Source organism: Hypomesus nipponensis, chromosome 19 (assembly GCF_054491055.1).
Source record: "Hypomesus nipponensis isolate SF chromosome 19, ASM5449105v1, whole genome shotgun sequence".
Taxonomy (NCBI): Eukaryota; Metazoa; Chordata; class Actinopteri; order Osmeriformes; family Osmeridae; genus Hypomesus; species Hypomesus nipponensis.
The window spans coordinates 3,969,424-3,994,626 of record NC_140379.1 but is presented as its reverse complement, the minus strand read 5'-3'; the positions used below and the strand labels follow the sequence as shown (position 1 = coordinate 3,994,626).

Genomic DNA, 25,203 nt, shown 5'->3' with positions numbered 1-25,203 from the left:
AACATAAGGCTCGGCATTGCAAAAGACAGCTTAAAACTTCAAATCTTTTTACCAAAGCATTTGACTAATTTGATCTCAGATGGGTTTTATTACTTTTATTACATGTATTATTTTTTATCATGTTTTTGTCTGCACTATTCTCCATGCATTGCTCTTGCTTCTTGTTTTTATTGATTTTATGTAAAGCACCTTGAACTACAATTCTTGTATAAAATGTGCTGTATAAATAAATTCTTACTATTATTATTACTTCCGATCCCAGATGTGTGGACATTGCTACTGTGGTCTCCTTTTAAGACTTTGACAGTTCTCCTTTTTGAAACCTTGATCCTTTATTGTGTTTGTAATTTATTGTGTGTGCTGTTTTTGTCTGGACCCTTTTGTCTGGACCCTGTTTTTGTCTGGTCAGTAATAAACTATATTTAAATGAATTGAAGCTGGGTTTTTTCAGTACACATCTAAATGCTCGCTGTTGCAGTTTTGTGATTAATGTCAAAGTTAAAAATATTATTCATCACTTGGATACGGAACAGTGCTGTCATTGTCAGGTGTTCCATACAGGAAAGGTTTCATGTTTCATGTCACACAATATTTTAGTTGTATTAGTGCCACGATATATGGCTGTGTTGCTGTGATTATAACAACAGTACCCCTATGGCAGCTGCAAATATTCTCAGGGACGTACTTCCAGGGTTCAGCTTGAGATTATTTGCTTTGTATTGGATCAAATACATAGCTCTGTTCCATTGATAGAACGTCATTCACCATTAGGGCGGGATCTCCATCACTGCACTCTTAAAGCTCTGGGATCTTCTCAGAGACCACACAGCTGCCCAACAGTTACTCAGTACAAGGTCAGTGTACGTCAGAGCTCAGAACCTTCGAATTTTAAGGATGCAAGCTGAGGACTATAATCGGCGAGGTAATACGCGTCTGAGGTGAAGTTTCTTTTGATTTTCTCGTTGTTTCTTATACTGAAGGTTTGGCGTGTTTGTTTGTTCTGTTGGTCCACAGCTAAGGAGCTTGTAGACTACATCACAGAGTACCTAAGCTCCATCCGAGAGAGACGGGTGACTCCAGATGTCAGTCCTGGATACATGAGGGAGCTGATCCCAGAAAGCCTTCCCTCAGAGCCAGAAGACTGGGACAGCATCTTCCGCGACATAGAGAGAGTGATCATGCCTGGGGTGAGTGTCGCCTTCTTGATCAACCACAAACAGGAAAATTAGACACAGTGACAGTATTGCTGAGTATTTCACATAGTTACGTATTGCCTTGATGGTTGGCAGTATGTGCTAAGAGGATGATGGGTTGTTTTTACACCAGGTGGTTCACTGGCAGAGCCCTCACATGCATGCCTACTATCCCAGCCTGACATCCTGGCCGTCCATGCTGGGAGACATGCTGGCAGACGCCATCAACTGTATTGGATTCACCTGGGTAACGATCAGATTGTGACTCAAACTTTTATCGTTATCCTACTTAAACTCAAATACTAAAAGAAATCTGTCATTTTGCCGAGGGTTTCGTCGGAGGTAGTTGTAATGTATGTTTGGCTGACAGGCTTCCAGCCCAGCTTGCACGGAGCTGGAGATGCATGTGATGGACTGGTTGTGTAAAGGCCTGGGACTGCCTTCCTTCTTCCTGCACCACAGCCCTCAGAGCACTGGCGGAGGGATCCTGCAGGTACAGAAGGCTGTGTCACCTGGCAGGCTGCATACAAATGTAACGCTGTCAATATTTTTAGATGACAGGATTTAATCCCTCTCTCTGTCTCTAACACCCCCTCTCTGTCTCTCTCTCTCTCCTCCTCCTTTTCGCCAACTCTCTCTGTCTCTGTCTCTCTCTCTTTGTCTCTACCTCTCTCTCTGTCTCTCTTTGTCTCTCTCTCTGTCTCTCTTTGTCTCTCTCTCTGTCTGTCTTTGTCTCTCTCTCTGTCTCTTTCTCTGTCTCTACCTCTCTCGCTGTCTCTCTCTGTCTCTCTTTGTCTCTCTCTCTGTGTCTCTCTCTCTCTCTCTCTGTCTCTCTCTCTGTCTCTGTCTCTCTGTCTCTCTCAGAGCACAGTGAGTGAGAGCACCCTGGTGGCTCTACTGGCTGCCAGGAAGGACCGCATCCTTCAGCTGAAAAGTACAGCTGAGGGCAAGGAGCTGGATGACTCAGTGCTCAACTCCAGACTGGTTGCCTATGCATCAGACCAGGTTAGACACACACACACACACACACAGCAATTCAGAGGCATGGCTATTCCATCATATTATCTTCTTTGACTTGCCTGAACTTGCCTGAATTGGCGTACAATCAATTCCATATAGAATTGCAGTGCAATAAAAAAAAAAAGGGATGACGATTTTAATCACAGGTATCAAAAGAAAGCACCCACGTACACACACTATTAAATCTCCCCTCAGGCCCATTCTTCGGTAGAGAAGGCAGGACTGATCACGCTGGTAAAGATGCGGTTCCTGCCCACAGACGAACACTTCTCCCTGAGAGGAGCCACTCTTAGACAGGCCATCCAGGAGGACAGGGAGAGGGGACTGATCCCTGTTATGGTAGGTGGTCTGTGTACATTTACATTTAGTCATTTAGGAGACGCTCTTATCCAGAGCGACTAACAATAAGTACAGGGACATTCCCCCCGAGGCAAGTAGGGTGAAGTGCCTTGCCCAAGGACACAACGTAATTTGGCACGAACCAGCGACCTTCTGATTACTAGTCCGATTCCCTAACTGTTCAGCCACCTGACTCCCCTGTAACAGACTGAGTGTGCCAAATTTAGAGAGTCATGTCATGGTTCCTTTGTTTGATTCGTCTATTTCTTCTCACAGCTGTGTGCCACGTTGGGAACCACAGGGGTGTGTGCCTTTGACAACCTGTCAGAGCTAGGACCAGTGTGTAAGTCATCTCCCTGCATTGATCTACAATAATCCATCAACACTTTCTAGTCTGTAGCCGTAGGCTAGCTTCTGTTATGCTGTGTACTAGCTTCTGTGTGCCGTATACTAGGGTCTGTGTGCCGTATACTAGGGTCTGTGTGCCGTATACTAGGGTCTGTGTGCCGTATACTAGGGTCTGTGTGCCGTGTACTAGGGTCTGTGTGCCGTGTACTAGCTTCTGTGTGCCGTATACTAAGGTCTGTGTGCCGTATACTAGGGTCTGTGTGCCGTATACTAGGGTCTGTGTGCCGTGTACTAGCTTCTGTGTGCCGTATACTAAGGTCTGTGTGCCGTATACTAGGGTCTGTGTGCCGTATACTAAGGTCTGTGTGCCGTATACTGGGGTCTGTGTGCCGTATACTAAGGTCTGTGTGCCGTATGCTAGGGTCTGTGTGCCGTATACCAGCTCCTCTATGCTGTGTACTAGCTTCTGTGTGCTCTGTCCCTAGGTGCAGAGGAGGGGCTGTGGCTGCATGTAGATGCCGCGTACGCTGGCTCCGCCTACTTCTGTCCAGAGCTGCGCTGGTCTCTAGAAGGAATCGAGTACGCCCATTCCTTTGTCTTCAACCCCTCCAAATGGATGATGGTCCACTTTGACTGCACTGCCTTCTGGTGAGACCTGAACCTCTGGCAGTACCACATAGACTGACACTGGGTTGATATTGTGCTCTATCCATGACTGTGGTGTTTAGGTCCATTTATTATATAGTGGGAGCTACAATATGTCAATGTAATGCAATGTAATGCACATGTGCCACAGGGTGAAGGACAAATACAAGCTGCAGCAGACCTTCGCTGTTGACCCTGTCTACCTCAGACATGAGAACTCAAAGGATGCCACTGACTTTATGGTACATCCAGATGTCTTAAGATATCTATCCATACTTCCATACTTCTGTTTGTTCATTGTTCCACCCATACAATTCACTTATTTTGTGCTTTAGCACTGGCAGATTCCCTTAAGCAGACGCTTCCGTTCTCTCAAGCTGTGGTTTGTGATGCGCTCTTTTGGACTGAAAAACCTACAGGCTCACATCAGACACGTGAGAAACAGCCTCTTCTGTTTGTGACAGGTTAAAAGGTCATAACATGCTGTAGGATGCAACTCAGTATGTTCTTGTGACTTCAGGGGATCGAGATGGCAAAACTTCTTGAATCCTTGATGAGAAGTGACCCCAATTTTGAAGTTCCTGCTGAACGACACCTTGGCCTGGTGGTCTTCTGTCTGAAGGTTAGAAACATCTCTGCCATTCTGAGCACACATTAAAACAATGGTAAAACAGGAAGAAGTCAGATCCTTTACCTATTAAGTCGCTCTGGATAAGAGCGTCTGCTAAATGACTAAATGTTAACAGCTGTTTCTTCACATGAATGTATTGCACTAGTTACTAGTTACATGATATGGCAAAGTACTATAATTGGTCAATCATTTTCTAGTCAAGTCCTATGTTACTTCGCCACTGCGTTCAAAGGTGATTTTCTGAGACGTACGTTATCACACTATGACAAAGGACATCACACTAAAAAAGATCATTAGATAAAACGTCTAGCACTTTTTAACTCAGATTATCCCTCCCTCTCACTCTCCCTCATGCATTTCTTTATCTCACATCACACTAAGAGGGATCATGAGATAAAACGTCTCAAAAACCTAAAAATGTGATCTCTTTCTCTGTCTCTCTCCCTCTCTCTTCTCTCCCTCTCTCTCTCTCTCTCTCTCTCTCTCTCTCTCTCTCTCTCTCTCTCTGTCATGCATTTCTCTCCTCTCTTTTCCCTCTCTCCAGGGTGGAAACTCTGTGACCCAGGAGCTGCTCAGGAGCCTGATACGGTCTGGGACCATGTACCTCATTCCAGCAGACCTCCACACCAAACAAATCATCCGCTTCACTGTGACATCACAGCACACCACTAAAGAAGACATTCTCAGGGATTGGGGCATCATCTCCAAAATGGCTGCCGAGCTCCTGGCCGAAGAACAGCCTGTCAGGCTGAGTGAGGAGCTACCGACCAATCAGACAGAAGACCTACCGACTAGGGAGACAGAGAAGTCTTTGGACAGGGTGACAGGGGAGGAGTCAGAGAGACTCTGTGCCATCGATAATGGAGGAGCTGATCCTGGGCCAGAGCCAGGGGTTAGCCAGGGTCAGGTTGGCCCAGAGATAAGCCCTGGCGAGTCCAGGCCATCCGGGTCCAGGAACAGGAAGGTTCATGTGGAGCTGTGGATAGACAAAGACCAGGCCGTGACCGTGCCCAGAAGGACCGCTCGGTCCCTCAGCTGCAGCAGTGAGCCTCTGTCCTGCACCATCATCGGACCGCTCTCTGGATGCAACAGCACCAGGGAGCCAGCTTTCTTCTCTCTGAAAGAGCCCAAACCGAATCCCCAGTCTTCCAACCCAGTAGGGGGCCACCTGTATAAGATCCCGGAGAAACCCCCAAGCATGCTAAGTAAGCAAGCCCTACCGAAACTCACCAAGTTCTACAGCATTCCTAGTTTCTACCAGCTGTGGGTGCACTGTGGCAGGTACCAGCTGTGTTGCCCTCTGAAAGGTCCACAGACCGGGCTGGAGTGCTGGTCTTCTTCCTGCCAAGGCCTCAGCTGCTCAGCTGGCCTCTCCCCAGATCCTCTCTAGTCAGGGCTCCTCCTGCTCTCCCCAGATAATAATAATAATAATAATCATGACAAATTTTAGTTATATTGCACTCTATATGTTTTATTTTATTTGAAATATTAATATTTTATGCTACAAAGCATATAGTAATACAAATTTAAAAGAATCACCGTTTAATAATAAAATAAAAGATCAAGGTCAATAAATAATTAAAGCAAAACCTCTCTAGAAGATCCTCTAGTCAGGCTCCTCCCCCTCCTGCTCTCCCCAGATCCTCTCTAGTCAGGCTCCTCCTCCTCCTGCTCTCCCCAGATCCTCTCTAGTCAGGCTCCTCCTCCTCCTGCTTTCCCCAGATCCTCTCTAGTCAGGCTCCTCCCCCTCCTGCTCTCTCCAGATCCTCTCTAGTCAGGCTCCTCCTCCTCCTGCTCTCTCCAGATCCTCTCTAGTCAGGCTCCTCCCCCTCCTGCTCTCTCCAGATCCTCTCTAGTCAGGCTCCTCCTCCTCCTGCTCTCCCCAGATCCTCTCTAGTCAGGATACCCCCTCCTGGAAAGCCCCTAAAACCTATTCTGCTAAAACCTAATACCATGGAATTACCAGTCTTTCCTACAACATTGCTACCACAGATCCAAATCTATAACACATCATGATGAAATTGAGGTATAATTAACACATGCGTGAAGTAAAGTTTCAAAACAAATGTTTTTAATCAATGTTACAATATGTTAATTTTGAATTTACACAGAACAGTGCTCAGAAAGAGTACTTACATTGGCATTCATGAAAATATTAATAAAGAGATATTTGGTTAAATGTCAATTAAATCATCAATAAGATCACACAACATTCACAACCACACAGCACTGCTGATGCGCTTTGATCATTACATATCATCATAAAAATTTTCACATCAAAAGATTTCATGGTCAAACTCTTAAATTATCCTACAGGCGTGAGAATATGTTTTACAAGCGTATTTTTCCATCGGTGATGGACTTGTAGATGTCCATGGTCATGGGGACATATCCCTGGCTCTCCTCCAGGTAGAACAGACGGTCCTGGGTGGCGTCTGGGTTGAAGCCCTCCTCTGCTAACCTCACCTTCATCTGCTTGAATGTCCCGGTCACTTCCAAAGCGTTCTGGAGGTTTGAAAATATGCAAGGAAACCCTTTTTTACATTGAACACAGTAAATTGTCATTGTCTTTCAATGTTTAAATGTCAAAGACGTGCTACAGACAAGGGTGAACGGCACAACACAAATATTATTTAAACCTAAAATAGGGGGTTACCTGTAAACGAATAAAACGCGGCCTTGCATAACTAGGGAGGTAGGCTTTCACATGCTTGTACGTGGCTCCGCTGTCAAACTCCATGTCCTCTTTCAGTTTCAACGCTGCCATTCCAATCCTTCCCTCGTGTCCTGATGGTAGAGCGACCAGGGGAAGACATTCGCGTTCACGTCACACTCAGATCACGTGCATTTTCATGTAAATAAAGCTAAAATAAACCACAGTGTTTGTAGACATGTCTTTTATTAAAAAAATATATAAAAATGTTCTTATGTCTATTTGTATGTCTCTTGAATTATTATTTCAACAGTGAGTAAAGAAAGGGAGTGTGTATTTGGATCACCAAGGGTAGATAAGTACCTGGCACCTTGACACCATAGACGTTGGCCTCCTCAATACAGTCCACCATAAGTAGGTGATCAGCTACCTCAGTAGTGGCCACATTCTCTCCCTTCCACCTGAACACAAACAGTCACCAAATAACGGTAACATTTTTAGATCCAGATGCTGGTAATGAGCGTTAGGGTCATCGTAACACAAGAGAAGCATTTGTCAATAGGCAATAAGGCCTTTATATAAGCTTAGTAATGTTAATATGTGTTCACAACGATCACTAATTGATTGTTGTGAACACGTTACCTATAAGCTAACACTTATTACAAGCAGGTGGATCTAAAGTGTTACCGAGGTAACTTTTACAGAACTAGAAAATGACACAGGGAAATGCTTGCTCTTTCCAACGGCCCCACTGACCTGAATGTGTCTCCGATGCGGTCTTGGAAGAAGACAAAGCCCTCGTGGTCTATCTTCAGGAGGTCTCCACTGTTGAAGTACATGTCTCCTTTCACAAACACATCCTTTAGCTTCTTCTTCTCAGTCTGCTGGGTGTTCTTAGCATAGCCGTGAAATGGAGCGCGCTTTCCGATCTTTCCCAACAACAGACCCGTTTCTCCTGTGGATCCAGAACAACAAACAAATGTGCAGGACTAGTATAGGACTCGACTGTGTTAGTTTGAACAAGACTAGTATAGGACTCGACTGTGTTAGTTTGAACAGGACTAGGCTGTGTGTCAGGGCTGGACTGGGACAAAATGGCCCTGGCATTTTTGCTCTGACCGGCCCACCACAATCGGTCGGTCGGTCAGACACCTGCTCCTCTACCTGACAGGTGCCATGACCTCTCCTCCATGTTCACCTGTTTTTGCAAAATGGCAGGTACTGTAGGCTTGGAAACTGAAGCTACAGCACTAAATATGTTGGTTATTTTTGCAGGTTGAGGCATCAACCTCTAGACTTGTACTTTTTTGGCCCGCAACTTCTCTGCACCCCCCTTGCCCTAGCACTTTTGTTTCTCTATCCTAATCCACTGATTTTTGGCTCTGAGACACAAGAAACCAAAGGGGAGAGGTGGAGCCTGTTAAGAGATGTGATTGGGCCAGCACAGTGTCAGTATGGAAAATGAACCAATGGGCCACTGTCCCTGCTTTATGGGCCGGTCATTGGCCAATTTTAAGTTGATAAAAAAATAATTATAATAATTATATATATATATATATATATATATATATATAGATAAAATATCATATTATTACAAGTGTGTTGACTGGATTACCAGTCCAGGCCTGCTGTATGTGCTGGTCCAGACATGCTTTTCTGGTGTTGTTTGATCTAAGATTTACCTTTTGGGACTCTCACACAGAATCCGCTGGAATCTCTGACTGGCTCCTCTCTCTCTGTGTCGTACTTGATAAGAGCATATTTGCAGGCCGCCTGCAAAACAATTCAGAAGCAGAACACAAAATATTGATTAAACTGATTTGAGAGATGCCTAAACACGAACAATGTAATGACCTTTACGGCAAACCACATTTGTATACTGCACCGTGAAACCTTAACACATTCATCACACTCTTACTTTGTGAAGGAAATTCTCTTTGCCCAACGCGCCAACTTTCCCGATGTAGTTGATGAAGCCCACGTTCCCCTCCGTCGCCCCGTAGCACTCGATAACACGAACGTCTCCAAACCTTTGAAGAAAATCTGTCCAGGTGTCAGCTCGGATGCCGTTTCCTATCGCCAGCCTGACTTTGTGCTTCCTGTCGTCGTCTCTCTGGCGAGAGAGGAGATTGACAGGGACAGAGAGATGAGTAGAAGAAACAGAAAGTTTGAAACAGACAACGATAAGTATACAAGCATTTACAGTTGTGTTGTGTGGGTATACCTGTTGAGAAAAGCAGTGCAGTTCTTATATTGTTAATGTTTTAAGTCGGAGAACATTATGTGATTTGTGTAATGAATGTGATCTGGTTACCTTTGGTGTGTTGCACAGGTAGCGCATGATTTCACCAATGTACTGTATGACTGTCACATTGTACTTCCTACAGTCATCCCAGAACTGGGAAGCAGAGAATTTCCGCCTCAAAACAACTGTTATGCCTAGAAAACAAATGAACGTCCATTCAGTCTGTTTAGGTCCTACTTATGAGATACTCCAAATCAATGATTGACAGTTTGGAATCACAGGACTTTGATTTCAAACACAAACACAGGAAATTACATGTCAAACACTTGTTGCTCTTGTTGGTTTGTTGCAACCGTCTTAAAATGATTGTACTCGCCGTAAAATATATTATTGTTGCTTGCTTTTCCCACAGGTACTTTCTTGCACTTTTGAGGTTCTAGCTGTTTAATTGTAACTTTTCAAACTACATGCTTTTATTGTTCTTCCCTTTGGGACTTATTTGGTTTTCACAATGTATGCTTCATGTTTGGCTACCCGCAATGTTTGGGGCTATCTCGTTGTTGTGATCAGTGACCTATGCACTTTTGTAAAACTCTCTCTTCAAAGTCGCTTTGGATAAAAACATCTGCTAAATGCATAAATGTAGTGTAAATGTAAAATCAGAGCTGCTCAATCTAGCCTCCATCTCAATGACTGCAGTAGCCTACCTCTCTCTATGGCTGCAGTTAACCCCATGAGGAAGCCGGAGCTGTGATAGAGGGGCAGGTAGAGGTAAAGGACGTCATCAGAGCGCACGCCTGAGAGGTTCTGCATGAACGAGGCCATCCACACCCTCTCATGGTTTATCAAAGCAGCCTTGGGCAGACCTGCAGTGGGAAGGTCATCAATGAGAACTTGAAGAAACAGGCTCAGTAAAGGATGGGTCAGAGGTTGGCAGGGCCAGAGCCTTGTAGCAGAGCCTTGCAGCAGGCCAGAGCCTTGTAACAGGATAAGGGAGCAGTAACAGTAACAACCCAGCAGAGACAGGAATGTGTCTGACCTGTGGTTCCTGAGGTGTAGATGTACACTGCAGGGCTCTTGATGGTTATGTTTGCCCTCAACTGAGGTGACAGAGGCTGGTCTGAGGCCTCACGGATCCTGCCTAACAGACTCTCCATGCCCGGAGTGTCACAGGCCTCACTGAGGATAAACACACGCACACCCTGTTCCTGCAGGACAGGAAGAACTTCCTCCACAGCACCCTGCAACTCTGAGAGAGGGAGAGAGAGAGAAGGAGAGGGAGGGGACATTAAGGGAGATGTGCTCTATCAAGAGTTATAATTAAAGACGGGTATGGTTTGGTCAATCATTATTACTGTAAATCAAATTCAACTCACCCGATGCAACAATTAGCACTTTGGCGTCAGAGCAAGAGAAACAATGCAGCAAGGATTTCGACCTAATGTTGCAATTCAGAAGAGCAGCGGTACATCCAAGTTTAGTCAGGGCCAGCCAGATCCACACGTACATAGGCTCGTTCCCCAGAAATAGAGCGACACTGTCCCCTGCTTTTATGTCGGCATGTTGTGATAATGCCCTAGCAACTTTGTTGCTCTGTATGTCGGTATCCTTATACGTATACGAAGTATTTTCGAATACAAGGAATGGTTTGTCTGGATGTTTTTTCACTTTGTCCAGAAAATTGTCCACAATGCTGTACAGCGGTTTACTCTTCGAATATTTTCCAAATCGGATTCCGACCAGTAAACAAATGATTGAATAGCGTAAATCTTGCAGAAAGTAAGGATTGCTAATGTAAAGTAGAAATGGCACAACGGCCAGTCCTGCAAGTATAGAATACAGTATGTACATTTTGCTCTCGAACGCAAGTTGCCGTAAATTAAATGCTTCTATGTTGGCTTTTTTGTAAAGCAGAGGTTGGAGAGAGATTTCTACAAAAGACCTTTGTACGCAGTGGGTGTTGTCAATCCTACAGCCAATCTGTTGCCTTGGGAAACTTGGTTTTCCTTTTCACGAAAGGTCTATCTTCATGCTCACTCCTGTCCCATAAGACTTCAAAGTTCTCTGCTACGAACCAACCTTTATAGCGTATGCATTTTTTCAGGAAAATGACAAAATATGTAATTGCTTCCTAAACAACTTTATTGTGAAATTCTTTGAATGTAAACGTCAGTTTTATTTTATGGAAAAAGTGTTGCAGTATGAAGAAGCACTTCCGTTTAAGATGGGAGCCCCCATGACACCTTAAATCTATGATGACACCTAATCAAATTACGGTAAAACTAAACTTTTATACTCTTATGGGAGCATCAAGCTATTTTCACCTCTGAAAGAACAGTAGGGTACATTGACTTGTGTTACAACTTAACACTGCCAGATAGGATTGACTCATAGATGTCTTGTGTAAGAGGAATGTAAGTCTTCTGTCCCTCATCCAGAAAGAAGAGAGGTTCTTGGATTTTGGCAGGATCAAAACCCTCTTCTACTAACTTCGCTTTGATCTGCTTGAATGTCCCCGTTAGTTCAAGCGTTTTCTGGGAATGAAGAAACAAAAATGAAACATTTAAGAAACTCCCCTATGCAAAACAGAATCGCCAACGTGTATGTACTGCAACAAGTGACAACACGAAAGTGTGAGTGACCGTTTAGGAAATAATTCAGACTGCCCTTACACATTCACATATGAAACGTTCACACACATTCATACTGAAAACTAACACCCACATATGTGAAATGCTCGCATCGACACATATGAGACGCATTCACAATTTGCCATTGAAAAACACATTTTTCAAAATTACACTGCCCCTAGTGGCTGCTCCTCCATATTCAATTACTTAAAATAAAGCGTTTAAGCAAATGTTTTGGCTCATCAAGTACTCATCAATTCTACAAACTATATTATAAACTTTAAAATATGTATTCTTTCAACTTTTCAAAACTTTTTTTTCTGAACCTTTTTGAAAATATTTTTTCAACCTTTCAAAACTATTGTTTTAATCTCTGCTGTCCCCTCCCTTCCCAAGTATTTGGCGTCTAATAAAATAAAAAAGTGAAGTTTCTTGCTGTCGGCTTTTGTATGCTTCGCTAGTGTCGTTATGTTATGCAACTTAAGAGCACCGCCGTCGTCTTTACCTGAATCCTGATGAAGCGTGGCCGGGCATAGCTTGGCAGGTAGTTGGCAGTGTGGACAAACGCCTCAGTGCAGTCAAACTGTGCTCCATCTCGAAGCATCACAGCCGCCATCCCTATCCTCCCCTCGTGCCCTGGGACAGTTCACAAATCTACGTAAACACTGCCGTCTTATTTTGACTTGGTAATCACATGGTAATATCATAGTAAGTATTACTTGACATAATGTTATTTAAGACCGTGCCACAAGTTCATACCTGGCACTGTGACCCCATACACATTAGCATCCTGGATAGAGGCCATCATAGTGAGGATATCAGCCACTTCAGTGGTGGCCACATTCTCTCCCTTCCATCTACCAACAAAACACACAAGGGCTAGTTTATATGGAAGCAAATCAGTGAAATAATATTTTGAATTAAAAAAAGTCATTGAATACTTTATATTGAAATTCAAACACCACCAAATTTGTTGGTTTTGAATTCACCTCTTAAAAATTATTTTTTTATTTCAGTGTAAAAAAAAAATCTGATCTAAAAATTCAATGTTCAGAATTTCAGGTTGTTGAAATTAAAATTTGATCCCCAAAAATAAAATGGAATAAAATTTAGCTCCAGAAAGTCAAATAGAACAAAATTACGGTTGCTCAAATTCAAATGGTGAAATTCAGATGCAAAAAACATTTAAGAAAATATTTTCTCAATCTTTCGAAAACGGGTCCAACACAACATTTGTGGGGGATCTGAATTTCAACATTTGAATGTGAGCAGCCTGAATTTTCAAACCTTTTGAACCAAATACAAAAAAAAACACTACTACTATAACTGTCACTAATCACAGAGGAGACATACCTAAATGTGTCCCCTACTCGATCCTGGAAGTAGATGAACCCATCCATGTCTATCCGCAGCAAGTCTCCACTGTTGAAGTACACATCTCCCCTCTCAAACACATCCCGCAGTCTCTTCCTCTCTGTCTGTTCGGGGTTCCCAGAATACCCCGCGAAGGGAGCGATGTCTGTGATCTTCGACACCAACAGCCCGGTCTCACCTTCATAGGAATACAAACACTAATGAGGGAACATGGATGAGGTATCACAGTGATGAGGTAGTGATGAGGTATCACGGTGATGAGGCATCACAGTGATGAGATAGTGATGAGGTATCACTGTGATGAGGTAGTCATGAGGTATCACAGTGATGAGGTATCACAGTGATGACGTAGTGATGAGGTATCACAGTGATGAGGTATCACAGTGATGACGTAGTGATGAGGTATCACAGTGATGAGGTATCACAGTGGTGAGGTATCACAGTGATGAGGTATCACAGTGATGAGGTATCACAGTGGTGAGGTATCACAGTGGTGAGGTATCACAGTGATGAGGTATCACAGTGATGAGCTATCACAGTGGTGAGGTAGTGATGAGGTGTCACAGTGATGAGCTATCACAGTGGTGAGGTATCACAGTGGTGAGGTATCACAGTGGTGAGGTATCACAGTGATGAGGTATCACAGTGGTGAGGTAGTGATGAGGTATCACGGTGATAAGGTAGTGATGAGGTATCACTGTCACCTGACTATACTAGAGCAGGACAGCACTTGTGTTTACAACCCTACAATAGTGTCAGACCACACAGTGCGACAGTTGAGTCGACGTGATGTCACAATGACATTATTCTATGTAGCATGCTTCCACCAGTCCCAGTTGCGGCGTGACTAGTCAACTGTGACCTACTCTTAAACATGTCCACACAGAGCTAATCCAACTGCTTTGCAAAGACATACCCTTGGGAACTTCAAGGCAAAGACCATCGTAGGTTCTGACAGGCTCCTCTCTCTCCATGTCATACTTCAGCAGTGCATACGGAAAGGTCCTCTGGAAAACAAGATAGAGATTGAAGCGGGTCACATGGCTGAGCTGTTAGGGAGTCCTGTTATTAATCAGAAGGTTGTTGGTTCGATTCCCGACCGTGCAAAAATGACGTGTCCTTGGGCAAGGCACTTCACCCTACTTGCCTCGGGGAGAATGTCCCTGTACTTACTGTAAGTCGCTCTGGATAAGAGCGTCTGCTAATTGATTAAATGAATGTGGGGCTGCTGCTACATATGTGTTCAGTAACTAATGTATTGTACTCAGGACCGGCCCTCAGGTTTTGGGGGCCCTAACAAAAATAGTGTGTGTGTGTGTGTGTGTGTGGGGGGGGGGTGGACCAATCACGGGGCCTTAAACAAATGTTTAGTTTGTTTATTGGGTTGGGCCAGCCCCAGTTGTTTTACTGGAGGTATCTGCATGTTTTGCTCATTACCTTGTGGATGAAGTTCACTCGACCAACTGCTCCGACTTTTCCCACGTAGTTTATCAGACTGAAGTTGCCGTCGCTAGCGGCGTAGAATTCTTTAATGTTTACGTTCCCAAAGCGTTCGATGAACGTTGTCCACACATCTGCTCTGATGCCGTTCCCAATGGCTCGTCGGACCACATGGTGTTTGTCATCATCCCTCTGTTAAAAAACCAAGGAGCGACATTTTGAGGGGAAGTGGCTAGCAATGAATTGTGTCATTTCAAATTGAGGCTGGGTTAAAACTTTTTTAAATTATTTTTTTTACCTTTGGTGTGTTGCAGAGGTAGCGCATAGTTTCACCAATGTACTGTATGACTGTCACATTATACTTCCTACAGTCATCCCAGAACTTGGAAGCAGAGAATTTACGCCTCAATACGATTGTTATGCCTGATGGACAAATGGGATGTAATCAGTTATCAAAAATTAAACAAGGAGAATGTGTAATGAGTATCTGCTTGTTCTATTACCACACAACCTGTTGAACCTCAGTTATGTGTCAATTATTAGCCAACTATGAAGTGTGGTTTACCTTTGGCTGACAGGTAGACAATATTAACACCGACCTTCATTTTATCATTACATTTTAGAAGATACAAACAATGGTGGCTTATGGTATGGTGTACCATACTCCTCAAGAAGACCCACCCAATCAGATTCTGTCCGACTATGCATGGACATGGACTGGAAATGTAGGAATGCTCAATGAAGTATTTACAATTACATAGATAAATTAGTGCATGAATAGATACACCCACCCTACAAACCCTCAGTACAGTGTGCGCAGGTATCCGTGTACTGACCTCTCTCTATGGCACCTGTCAGTCCCACCTGAAACCCGGCAGAGTGGTAGAGAGGAAGTGGAATGTAAATGACATCCTGTGATGTCACTCCGGCGATTGACAGGAAGAGTGCTGGTCCCCAGGCCCTGTTTTGAGATGACACTGTTGCCTTCGGCAGACCTTGGAGAAACACACGCGGGACACACTGAAGAGGGTGCCACCCCAGGTGACACACAGACAGTCGTCCCATCTGCATTTCAGCTATTTAGAACGAACGATTTGCTCAGTTTGGGCATGTTTGATCAATCAGAGTCCTGCTGACTCTGGATTCTTTATTTGTGTACTTATTTTATTACTGCTCAATTTAATGTTAGGGAACCTGGTTGTTAGACTGATCTGTCTGTCTCTCTCTCTCTCTCCTTCTATGCGTGCAGAACCTTCGACCTCCTCGCAGACAGGGCCAGTGTACCTGTTGTACCAGAGGTGTAGAAATAGAACAGCGGGCTGTTGATGGTCACCTTGCTCCTCACCTGAGGTGACAGAGGCTGGTCTGAGGCCTCACGGATCCTGCCTAACAGACACTCCATGCCCGGAGTGTCACAGGCCTCACTGAGGATAAACACACGCACACCCTCTTCCTGCAAGACAGGAAGAACCTCCTCCACAGCACCCTGCAACTCTGATAGGGGGAGAGAGAGAGAAGGGAATAGTAAGGGAGAAATGGGGGCAGCAAAAGAGGAGGAATACCTGGAAGTTAGGCTGGGAGAAAAGTAAACAAAAAGTACTCTGCACTGTTTAGGGTGTATGTCAAACCTTAGTAGTTTTTTAATTAATCTTCTCAATGGAAACACATTTGACTTTGACCACGTTTTGTTGTTGTTTATTTACCTGCAGCTGCGATGAGGACTTTAGCCCCACTGCAGTTGAAGCAATGCAGCAAAGACCTGGACCGGAGGTGGATGTTAAGCATGGCAGCAGCACATCCCAGTTTGACCAGGCCGAGCCACAACCACACGAAACACGGCTCGTTCCCCAGGAAAAGAGCCACTGCATCCCCCTCCTCCAACCGGCCGCACTCCTTCAGGGCTCTGGCTACCTTGGTACTCTGCTTGTCCACATCCTGGTAAGTGTACACCTCATCCTCAAACAGGATGAAGGGTTTGCCAGGTTGGCTTTTCACCAGATCTAGGAAACGATCCAACAGAGTGTAGAAATGTTCTCTCTTCCTGTAGCCCATCCTCTGGGACTTGATGGCGAGCATTTTGTAAACGTACCGGAAATCATGCACAAAGTAAGGAACCTTTACGTAGAGGATGGCAATAAGTATGCCCATCCCTGCGAAGACAGTGAAGACGATTTGCATTACGGCCATCTTAAAACCTCTGCCACCAGCTTCTGGGTTCAGCTTTAATTACTGTGTCAAATCTTGTGTAACTGTATTTTATATGTGGTGGACAGACAGGCAGGCTGCTCTCTGCCCTTCCCCTCCGTCCAGCCAATGACACGTAAGATAGACAGACTGCCAGGCAACGATGCAATCATTGACTTCCTAAGGCCTCCAAGTCAGCCAGCCAGAGTCCTCAATAGTTCTTCTCACTAGTGTGAAGCACAGATATTTGTCACCACCTTGTGGCTTTGAACTAGAGGTTGCTACCTCTAATTCAATAGACTGCAGGACTGTAACACCCCCAACCTATATTTACTTGAGCAATGACACAAACAAGAACTTTTTTTTCATGTGAAACCTTTAATAAAGGATAATTCTATTCATTATTTATCCTCATCATCCATCATCCATCATACAGACATTTGAATCCCGATTCAACTGGTCCCTTTCTACTTTGTTCCTAGTCAATAATCTAAAATGTTCTCCAATTTAAATAACTTTTCTAATGTGTTGGACTATTTAAAAATAATTTATTAGCTATGCCTTTCCTGAAAATATTTGAGTACAGTTATACATGCATGCATTTAAATAAACGGGTTAGTCAAATAACATTTGAAGACAACCAAAATACCCCAAATATTCACTACAGTCAAGTCTACTGTAAGTAATAATGCTTTGTCCTTCCTCCCAATAATGCTGTCTTTCCTCCCATGACACTAGAATTACAAGAGGATGATAATAATCCTAACCTTACGTCTAAAGGTCTAATCCCTGAGCTGAATATAATCTATGTTACTTGCATAACAACATCAGATCTACATAAAGAAATGCAGTATATTTAACAGATTAATATACTGCAATTAAATTGGTCCTTTTGGCACCAGGTGTGTCAGTTTGACCAAACATCAACACATTTTATTGAATGTATAAAACGTTAACAACAGTCACCGTGGACTTTGTCTGATGGTTCTCTGTATCCGAACACAAACTGATACAGCACTGGTAACCAACGGCGCTAAATACAAACTGCCAGTAAACCAGCGATGCTACAGATGCACACTATAGCCTGTCACAATCCGTAACTTTGATCAGCCAATTGCCAAGAACCAAAGGGCCTTGTGGTTCCAGAGGAGTTTCATGGAACAGTGTCTCACAGCTTGAACTTGCCTGCCACTATGGAGTGGTAGACCTGGGCGGTCAGAGGACTGTAGCTGCTCTCTCTCTCCTCCAGGACAAACAGAGGGTCCTGCATGCACGCTGGGTCGAAGCCTTCCTTCACTAACCTCAACTTCATCTGTTTAAAGGTGCCTGTCACCTCCACTGCATTCTGGAGGACAGAAACAAACACACACACAGTTGCTCAATTCATGAAGCCAACTACAAGTTATATTTCATTTGAATTATTTTAAGATATGCATTACATTATACTGAGTCCGCCTAATCCCTCCTTTACCTGAATCCTGATGAATCGTGGGCGTGCATAAGATGGAAGGTAGCTTGAGACATGGTTAAACAATTTTCCGCCTTCAAACTGAGTGTTGTTTTTCACGGTGATGGCAGCCATTCCTACTCTCCCTTCATGGCCTTGAAAAACATTGAATGACATTTTCAGTCTAACAGACAGGCCAAGTCTCTGGGATTAGCATCTATGGAGACACAACCAGAAACCCCTTACCTGGAACTTCAATCCCATAGACATTGGCCTCTCCAACAAACTCAATCATGGTGAGAATGTCTGCTACTTCTGTCGTGGCCACATTCTCTCCTTTCCACCTGAGAACAAACGGAGCTCACATTAACATTCGCTCTTATCCAGAGTGATTTACAGTAAGTACAGGGACATCCACAGCCTGGAATCAAACCGGCAACCTTCTGATTAAAATTCCCAAATCACTCAGCCATCTGACCTAAACTCTCATGTAGCAAGAATACAATCCTGGAGACAATGAATACTGAATAAATTGAAAGACATGTAGGGCTGTATTGGCAAGGACATGAATATTCAAACCCCTTTGTCACTGGTCACCCAGACATTAGTCTAGGACAGCCATTCATTTGCACCAAAAGGACTGTTAAATGACAATCACTTCTGCCACACACCACCTGAGGAGTGGTCTCAACAGTTGAAGAGGAAGGTAAACCGAGGAAGACTCTGTAATTATCATTAAAAACAATACTTTGTTAACTATACAACCTTAATTAGCCGTGAATTGCCATCAAATCAAAGAGTCCTGGGGACAAACAAACTCAAGCATCTCTGGCCCTACAGAAAGTCACCTAAAGGTGTCCCCTACTCGGTCCTGGAAGTAGATAAAATTGTCCTTGTCGATCTTGAGCAAGTCCCCGCTGTTGAAATACAGATCTCCTTTCCTCAAAACATCCCTCAGTTTCTTCTTCTCAGTCTGCTGTTCGTTTTTAGCGTAGCCAACGAAGGGAGCGATGTCCGTGATCTTTGATACCAGCAGTCCGGTTTCTCCTGTGGGAGCGTTTATCAGATGCATGACATTCCACATCCTCTCACACAGCTAAAACGTAAAGAGCTCAGTTCAAGGGGATATTCTGGAGGCCCCGCTGCAGACCACACTTGAGTATCTGACCTTTGGGTGCTTCTATACACAGGCCTCGGGAGTCTCTGACTGGTTCGTCTTGCTCGGTGTCGTATTTTACCAGAGTGTACGGGAACAGCTTCTACATGATAATACAGGGAGAAAATCACTAAGACAATGGTCTCACAAAGAAGAATATAGTAACAACAACAAAAAACAGCCATTCGTTCTTACCCTGTGAATGAAGTTCACTCGTCCGACAGCCCCTATTTTTCCCACGTAGTTCACAAAGCCTACATTTCCTTCTGTGGAGGCGTAGAACTCTCGCACCTCAATGTTCCCGAATCGATCCAGAAACTCTCTCCATACGTCTGTCCTCACGCCATTACCGATGGCCAGTCGAACCTTGTGGTCTTTGTCATTGTCTCTCTGTAGGGGCACAGGCACAGAATGTCATCACAGTATGTCATCCAGTACAGTAGATAGTACATCTCATTGTTAATCAATGAAGTTTGAGTTTTATAGCAAAAGTATTTGATTTTGTGCTGTATTACCTGTATATTGTATACATTACATAGTAAGCAGTTTAAGACTAATTGTCAATTGTGAAATTTCAATTTCAACGTTCGAAAACATCACCATTTAAATTAAATCTAAGAAAAAGATACGGTTTCATAGCCTGTTCATATGGTATTTTTAAGCAAAGGCCACTGGCTATTCCTAGTGTCGTAGCAGACCTGGGCCAGATAAACCCGCTGAGAAGGAGCCAGTCACATGGTCGTCTGAGACCTGACCCCTGTGATGCAGATAGCATTTCAATGGCCATAGAAAGCATGTTTAGGTTACTCTAGATCACTCCCTGGGACATTCCAAAACACCCGGAGACCGTACCAATGAATATGATTAAAGATCCACCAGACCAACTTTTGCCACAAAATATCTCACTCATCCATACATACGATTACGAGTTATTAAGTACGAGTTTGAATGTCGATAAAGGTAACTTCATACAGCCGGTCTCGAAATGATCGTAACTATTTCAGAGTGCCAGCTGTGCCGTCCTGCTGAATGGACAGATATGGAAGTGCTTGGAGGTTGCTCCCTTAGAACAAGATGTTCACAGTGAGTGTTCTGCAGCTGTTCTGGGCAGGAAGAAACACTTGGGGACACTTGCCTGGTACACCCGACTCATGTGCCTATGCTAGTTGAAGCTGTGCTTAAGCTTGCATTTATTAAAAGGTGCCATAGGCTGGGCATGTCATCACCTGGGTTATTTCACCCTTAGCCCCTTTTCTGCCATGGCATACCCACTTTAACAGCCATGATGGAGACCTGAGACAATTCAATCAATTTTCAGAGAGTCCCTCACAATCCCCCCTCTGCAGACAGTCGTGACCTTGGTCATCTTCAACGACCTGTGTGTGTGTGTGTGTGTGTGCATTATGTGTTTAAACTCTGTCAGCGACTGGGCAGGCCTACGTGCGCGGTACAGAGGATGCTTACCTTAGGTGTGTTGCAGAGGTAACGCAACACTTCTCCTATGTACTGGACGACCGTTACGTTGTATTTCCTGCATTCCTCCCAAAACTGAGAGGCAGAGAACTTCCTCCGTAGTATGATAGTAGAGCCTGAAATTGACATAAAATGTGGTGGTGGTGGGGATATATGAAGTTTATACATGAAATGAAAAACCATTTTTTTAAAGGTTTGCAATAAGTTATTAAAATAACGGTCAACTATAACACAGAAACCTCTGGAGTATTTATCAAACCCATTGTCAGCAGGTAGTACACACACTGAATCTTACTCTGCGAAGGCTCACTACTCACATATGGCTCCTGTCCACTGAGTACAGTTAAATACCCCCCTCAAAAAAAACTTGTAACTGTGACAAGAGACCCAGTTACTCAGAGCAATGAGCCAAGCAGTTTGGTTTGTTTTTAATTTGGTTGGTTTTTATTGCTGTGTTTAATATCGCTGAGAGCAGAATGTCTTTTGTGAACTTTAACCCACTTGGAAAAAGTCCTCTCATGCACGCAGAGCTGTGAAGAACCTGTTCAGATTACTGGTTTACATTCAGATTACATTCACAACAAGCTCTTTCATTCATGTTCCCCACTAGGAGGGGGATGGGGTTATTTGTTAAGCAGATAATGCAGGAGTGGAAAGGAGGGTTGGTGGGGGGGAGATGCTGCCAGGCTGACTGCAAGGCTAGAGTTGGGGGGTAGAAGATACAACAAGGCTGGGCAGGCGGGATATTGCAAGACTGGGGGCAGCAGACACTGCAAGACTTGGGTTTGGGTGCAGCTATTGTGTTGTGTGACTAAGAAACCGGCTAAGCTCAGACAGCAGGCCTGCAGTAATACCACCTTGGATGGAGTTGGGTGCTTACGAACATAATCAGAATCTGAGGCTTTAGAGCCCCGGTGAAATTCAATGGACATTCAAAGTAAGGCCCAATCTCTCAAGAGAGGCAATGAGAGAGTGCAGCAACCTGGTGGAGGTAGCGGAGGTTCATGTCACGTGGGGGCACCTCACCTGCTGATCCCTCTCCTGTGCGTGGAGCAGAACTGCTCACCTGTCTCGATGGAGCCGATGAAGCCGATGACAAATCCGGCCGTGTGGTAGAGGGGCAGGTTGAGGTAGATGACATCACTTGAGGTTACGCCATTGGCTGCCAGGACAGCTAGAGCTGCCAAGAGGCGGGTCTGATTCACCACCGCAGCTTTAGGGAGACCTGCAACACCACAATGAGATAGAGAGACAGAGAGAGACAGGGAGAGAGAGAGGGGGGGGGAAAGACAGACAGAGGGAGACAGAGAAACAGAAACAGAGTGTGAGAGAGAGAGAGAGAGAGAGAGAGAGAGAGAGAGAGAGAGAGGGAGAGAGAGAGAGAGAGAAAAGACAGACAGAGGGAGACAGAGAAACAGAGTGAGTGAGAGGAAGGGGGTAAGAGTTAGTTTTAGTATGATTAAGACAAAGACAGCACAGCGTAGACCTCTTCCCTCACATACCTGTGGTCCCAGAAGTATAGATGTAGACCGCAGGGCTCTTGAAGGTGATGTCTGATCTGAGTGACTGAGGAAGGGCAGAATCTGAGGCCTTGTCCACCTTGTCAGACAAGCTCTGGACTCCAGCTAGGTCACACTCGTTTACCATAAGGTAAACGCTCACGGCCTGCTCTCTCAGGGAGGGAAGTATGTCTTGCACAGCCTCCTTCAGTTCTAACAGACAAGACACACAACATCTCATTAAAAGGACACGTGTGGGCATCGACATAGCCTACAAGGTTTAGGTTCAATATTTTAATTTGTGATGTAGCTGTTCGGACCAAGATCATAGCTATAGTCGTTTCCTCAAAGTTACGTTGAAAGTTACCATACAGAATTCTTTAAATCACACACACAGAAAATCGATTGTTCGTGCAAGTAGGCTAGCACATTTTTAAGCGACGCAGCATGTGAACTTAGCAGAAATCGAGCAAATAATCAAACGCGCTAAATCTTGCAATCAACAGTATGTGTTCTACATCCATAGAATCTGACAATCTGCATCGATACCCCCAAAGTAGTTGCATAATATTATTTTCTATTGCTCCATTTGAAAAGATGATCGTTCAAAGCACGTGTGCATACGTACCTGCGGCTGCAATCAACACCTTTGAACTGCAGCAGCTGAAACAGTGAAGCAGAGATCTAGAACGAATATTAGGATTTAGAAGTGCCACTGGACAAGCAAGCTTGGCTAGGGCGAGATAGGTAAATATGAACGCGGGTTCGTTCCCCATATACAGTGCAACTGCATCCCCCGGTTTAAGTTGGGAGTGAGCCTTCAACGCGTTAGCAACTTTGTTGCTCTTTTTGTCTGTGTCCCGGTACGAATATGTTTTATTTTCAAACACAATAAAAGGTCTGTCTGGATGTGAAGCTGTTTGTTCTAAAAAACGATCCAGAACCAAAAATAAAGGTTTTCTTCTGCGACGTGAAACAAACTTCACCAGTATCCGTAACAAATCTTTAACATAAAGGACGTCTTTCCAAAAATAAGGACATATTTTTGTAAGAACAAACGGTATGGCCAGACTAGCCAAAATCATTGATATCAAGTACATTTTAAATAAGCGTCGAATCCTTTCGATTGTGATAGGTCAATTTCACGGTCCTAAAGATAAGAATCTGTTTTGTGAATCGGCGCACTCTAGATGGGCCATTCTCCGGTCTGTGGAATGCTTAGAAATGACGAAACTGTTTGATGGATTGTTTTTGAGGGCGGGGCATTGAGCCTGTTGTTTATTGGGACAACCTGTGATTGTTTCCCTGAAAAGTAATTTGAGCAAATGTGTTATGCAAATGTACGAATACATTAAGATAAAATAGTTTGATGTGTAATTAGGCCTAATAATTAGGATATTTACATGCATATGTCATTTCTGGATTAACGCTTTAGATTGGAGCGTTTGCTAAAACAATTAATCTAAATGTATTTAGAATTGTGTCGCACATTTTAGAGGGTATCTTTAAATCCCATTAATTTCTTCTTGTAGACTACACCGAGGACGCATAATATTCCTTCCATCTCTTCAGAAGAGTAGCTATTCCATAACCAGTATGTATCAGAGCAGGAAGGTTGAAAACATATATGTCGAACCTGGAAGGAGTTTAAGGCCTAAAGGGTACAAATGGTCACGAGACCTCGTAAACCTTTAGCGGCAATAGAGCACCTACGTGTAACCCAGATCATGTTTAGATTCTGGATATGCCAATGTCCAGGGTTGGTAGTGTGTATTAGCTTCCTGCCATTAATCATACGGGATTCTCAAACTCCTTTGGCTTAGGTTTAGGAGCACTTTATATGGCTTTGCATTAGTATGCTACAGTCATTTAGGACTGATGCTGTAGATCGGTGTTTACCCTATAGGGTGCCTTCCTGCCGTAGTCAATGTCTTGCTTGTGCAAACTTACTAATAGCCTAGCGAATGAAGCTGACTCTGATTCTAACTAAAATATAATATCTATGGATGTGTTTACCTGTGCATCGGATAGGAACGTGCGTCCTGAATAACTAAATAATCCTATAGGCTATCGTTTTCATTCCTTGATCTGTGACCTTTGGAGCCTCCTACGGGGCTTGTCGTCGGTCAATGAGGTCATGCTTGCACAACACAAAGATAGGAGCAGTCCAGCGAAACATGTGGCTCCATACAGCTGGTGCTATCTTTTGGATTAGGTCGGCTCAGTGTACTCTGAGGCCATTATGATCTTAAATGTACCTTTTTCATTTTGTAATTAGGCTATTGCCAGGTGCTGTGAGGCGTAAGCTAACCGAACAATGGCTACTAGGCTACGATCATGAAGTAAATACTGAAATTGTAATGCAAAGTGAGTATGGCGGTTATACGTTTCCAGTGATAACTTGAACTCATTTGCACCCCGAATGTGTGCGCAATATGAAATGTCATACACTACCCACCTTTTAATGTAGGCTAATGCATTATGCTACACAACGTGCACACAATTCAATTAACCATTTTAAATGAGTCTACATTTCATTTTAAATACATAGCCTAAAACATACAGTTGTTGACGTTCTATTTTAGAAATATGTTTTCAGTCTGACTAGTCTGCATATTCAATATAGTAGGCATAATAAAAAGCTTTTTCGTGCAGCCTAAATCAAAATCAACGGCTTTTCTGACAATTTGGAGAATACAGGTCTCGAGCAGATGACGCAGACCCAGTGCCAAGTTTGTCCAGTGACTTGAATGTGCATACTTAATCCAAGAAGGAGAAGCGATTGCGCGTGAAGACGATAAGAATGTGCTGTCGTAAGGGATAGTGTTTCAGGGTGCATTTTTCTTCAGTCACGTTGCCCTAGTTCTACAACTTGTAACAGCGGGCCAATAAGACGCGGTGCTATAAAGCTAAGCCTGAACCGGGG

At 43.9% G+C, this 25,203-nt stretch overlaps 4 protein-coding genes across 5 annotated transcripts; 1 reads left to right on the top strand and 3 right to left on the bottom strand.

Moving 5' to 3' along the window:
- The first annotated feature begins 894 nt into the window (after window positions 1-894).
- On the top strand, window positions 895-5,760 carry hdc (histidine decarboxylase). Its single transcript, XM_084683033.1, has 12 exons — window positions 895-922; window positions 1,015-1,187; window positions 1,327-1,440; window positions 1,564-1,686; window positions 2,058-2,198; window positions 2,409-2,552; window positions 2,829-2,895; window positions 3,386-3,548; window positions 3,697-3,787; window positions 3,881-3,979; window positions 4,066-4,167; window positions 4,721-5,760. Exons 1-12 carry the CDS (start codon window positions 895-897, stop codon window positions 5,564-5,566), a joined length of 2,091 nt encoding a protein of 696 aa, XP_084539159.1. The 3' UTR covers window positions 5,567-5,760.
- A 465-nt stretch (window positions 5,761-6,225) lies between these two features.
- Window positions 6,226-11,035, bottom strand: LOC146246598 (long-chain fatty acid transport protein 2-like). The gene is made up of 10 exons (XM_084683037.1): window positions 10,451-11,035; window positions 10,114-10,323; window positions 9,782-9,940; window positions 9,144-9,268; window positions 8,748-8,942; window positions 8,512-8,602; window positions 7,586-7,784; window positions 7,193-7,290; window positions 6,833-6,963; window positions 6,226-6,681 (listed from the first exon to the last, which is right to left on the bottom strand). Exons 1-10 carry the CDS (start codon window positions 10,923-10,925, stop codon window positions 6,508-6,510), a joined length of 1,857 nt encoding a protein of 618 aa, XP_084539163.1. The 5' UTR covers window positions 10,926-11,035; the 3' UTR covers window positions 6,226-6,507.
- Window positions 11,036-11,195: 160 nt separating this feature from the next.
- On the bottom strand, window positions 11,196-16,751 carry LOC146246597 (long-chain fatty acid transport protein 2-like). Of its 2 annotated transcripts, XM_084683034.1 has the most exons (10): window positions 16,222-16,744; window positions 15,803-16,012; window positions 15,355-15,513; window positions 14,817-14,941; window positions 14,516-14,710; window positions 13,995-14,085; window positions 13,058-13,256; window positions 12,464-12,561; window positions 12,210-12,340; window positions 11,196-11,608 (listed from the first exon to the last, which is right to left on the bottom strand). In XM_084683034.1, exons 1-10 carry the CDS (start codon window positions 16,703-16,705, stop codon window positions 11,432-11,434), a joined length of 1,869 nt encoding a protein of 622 aa, XP_084539160.1. In that variant the 5' UTR covers window positions 16,706-16,744; the 3' UTR covers window positions 11,196-11,431. The 2 variants fall into 2 exon arrangements, with proteins under 2 accessions (XP_084539160.1, XP_084539161.1); XM_084683035.1 differs by lacking the exon at window positions 11,196-11,608 and having other exon boundaries at window positions 12,269-12,358; window positions 16,222-16,751.
- A 321-nt stretch (window positions 16,752-17,072) lies between these two features.
- Window positions 17,073-23,476, bottom strand: LOC146246596 (long-chain fatty acid transport protein 2). The gene is made up of 10 exons (XM_084683036.1): window positions 22,906-23,476; window positions 22,281-22,490; window positions 21,845-22,003; window positions 20,770-20,894; window positions 19,501-19,695; window positions 19,318-19,408; window positions 18,998-19,196; window positions 18,396-18,493; window positions 18,174-18,304; window positions 17,073-18,047 (listed from the first exon to the last, which is right to left on the bottom strand). Exons 1-10 carry the CDS (start codon window positions 23,375-23,377, stop codon window positions 17,871-17,873), a joined length of 1,857 nt encoding a protein of 618 aa, XP_084539162.1. The 5' UTR covers window positions 23,378-23,476; the 3' UTR covers window positions 17,073-17,870.
- Between the last annotated feature and the right edge of the window lie 1,727 nt (window positions 23,477-25,203).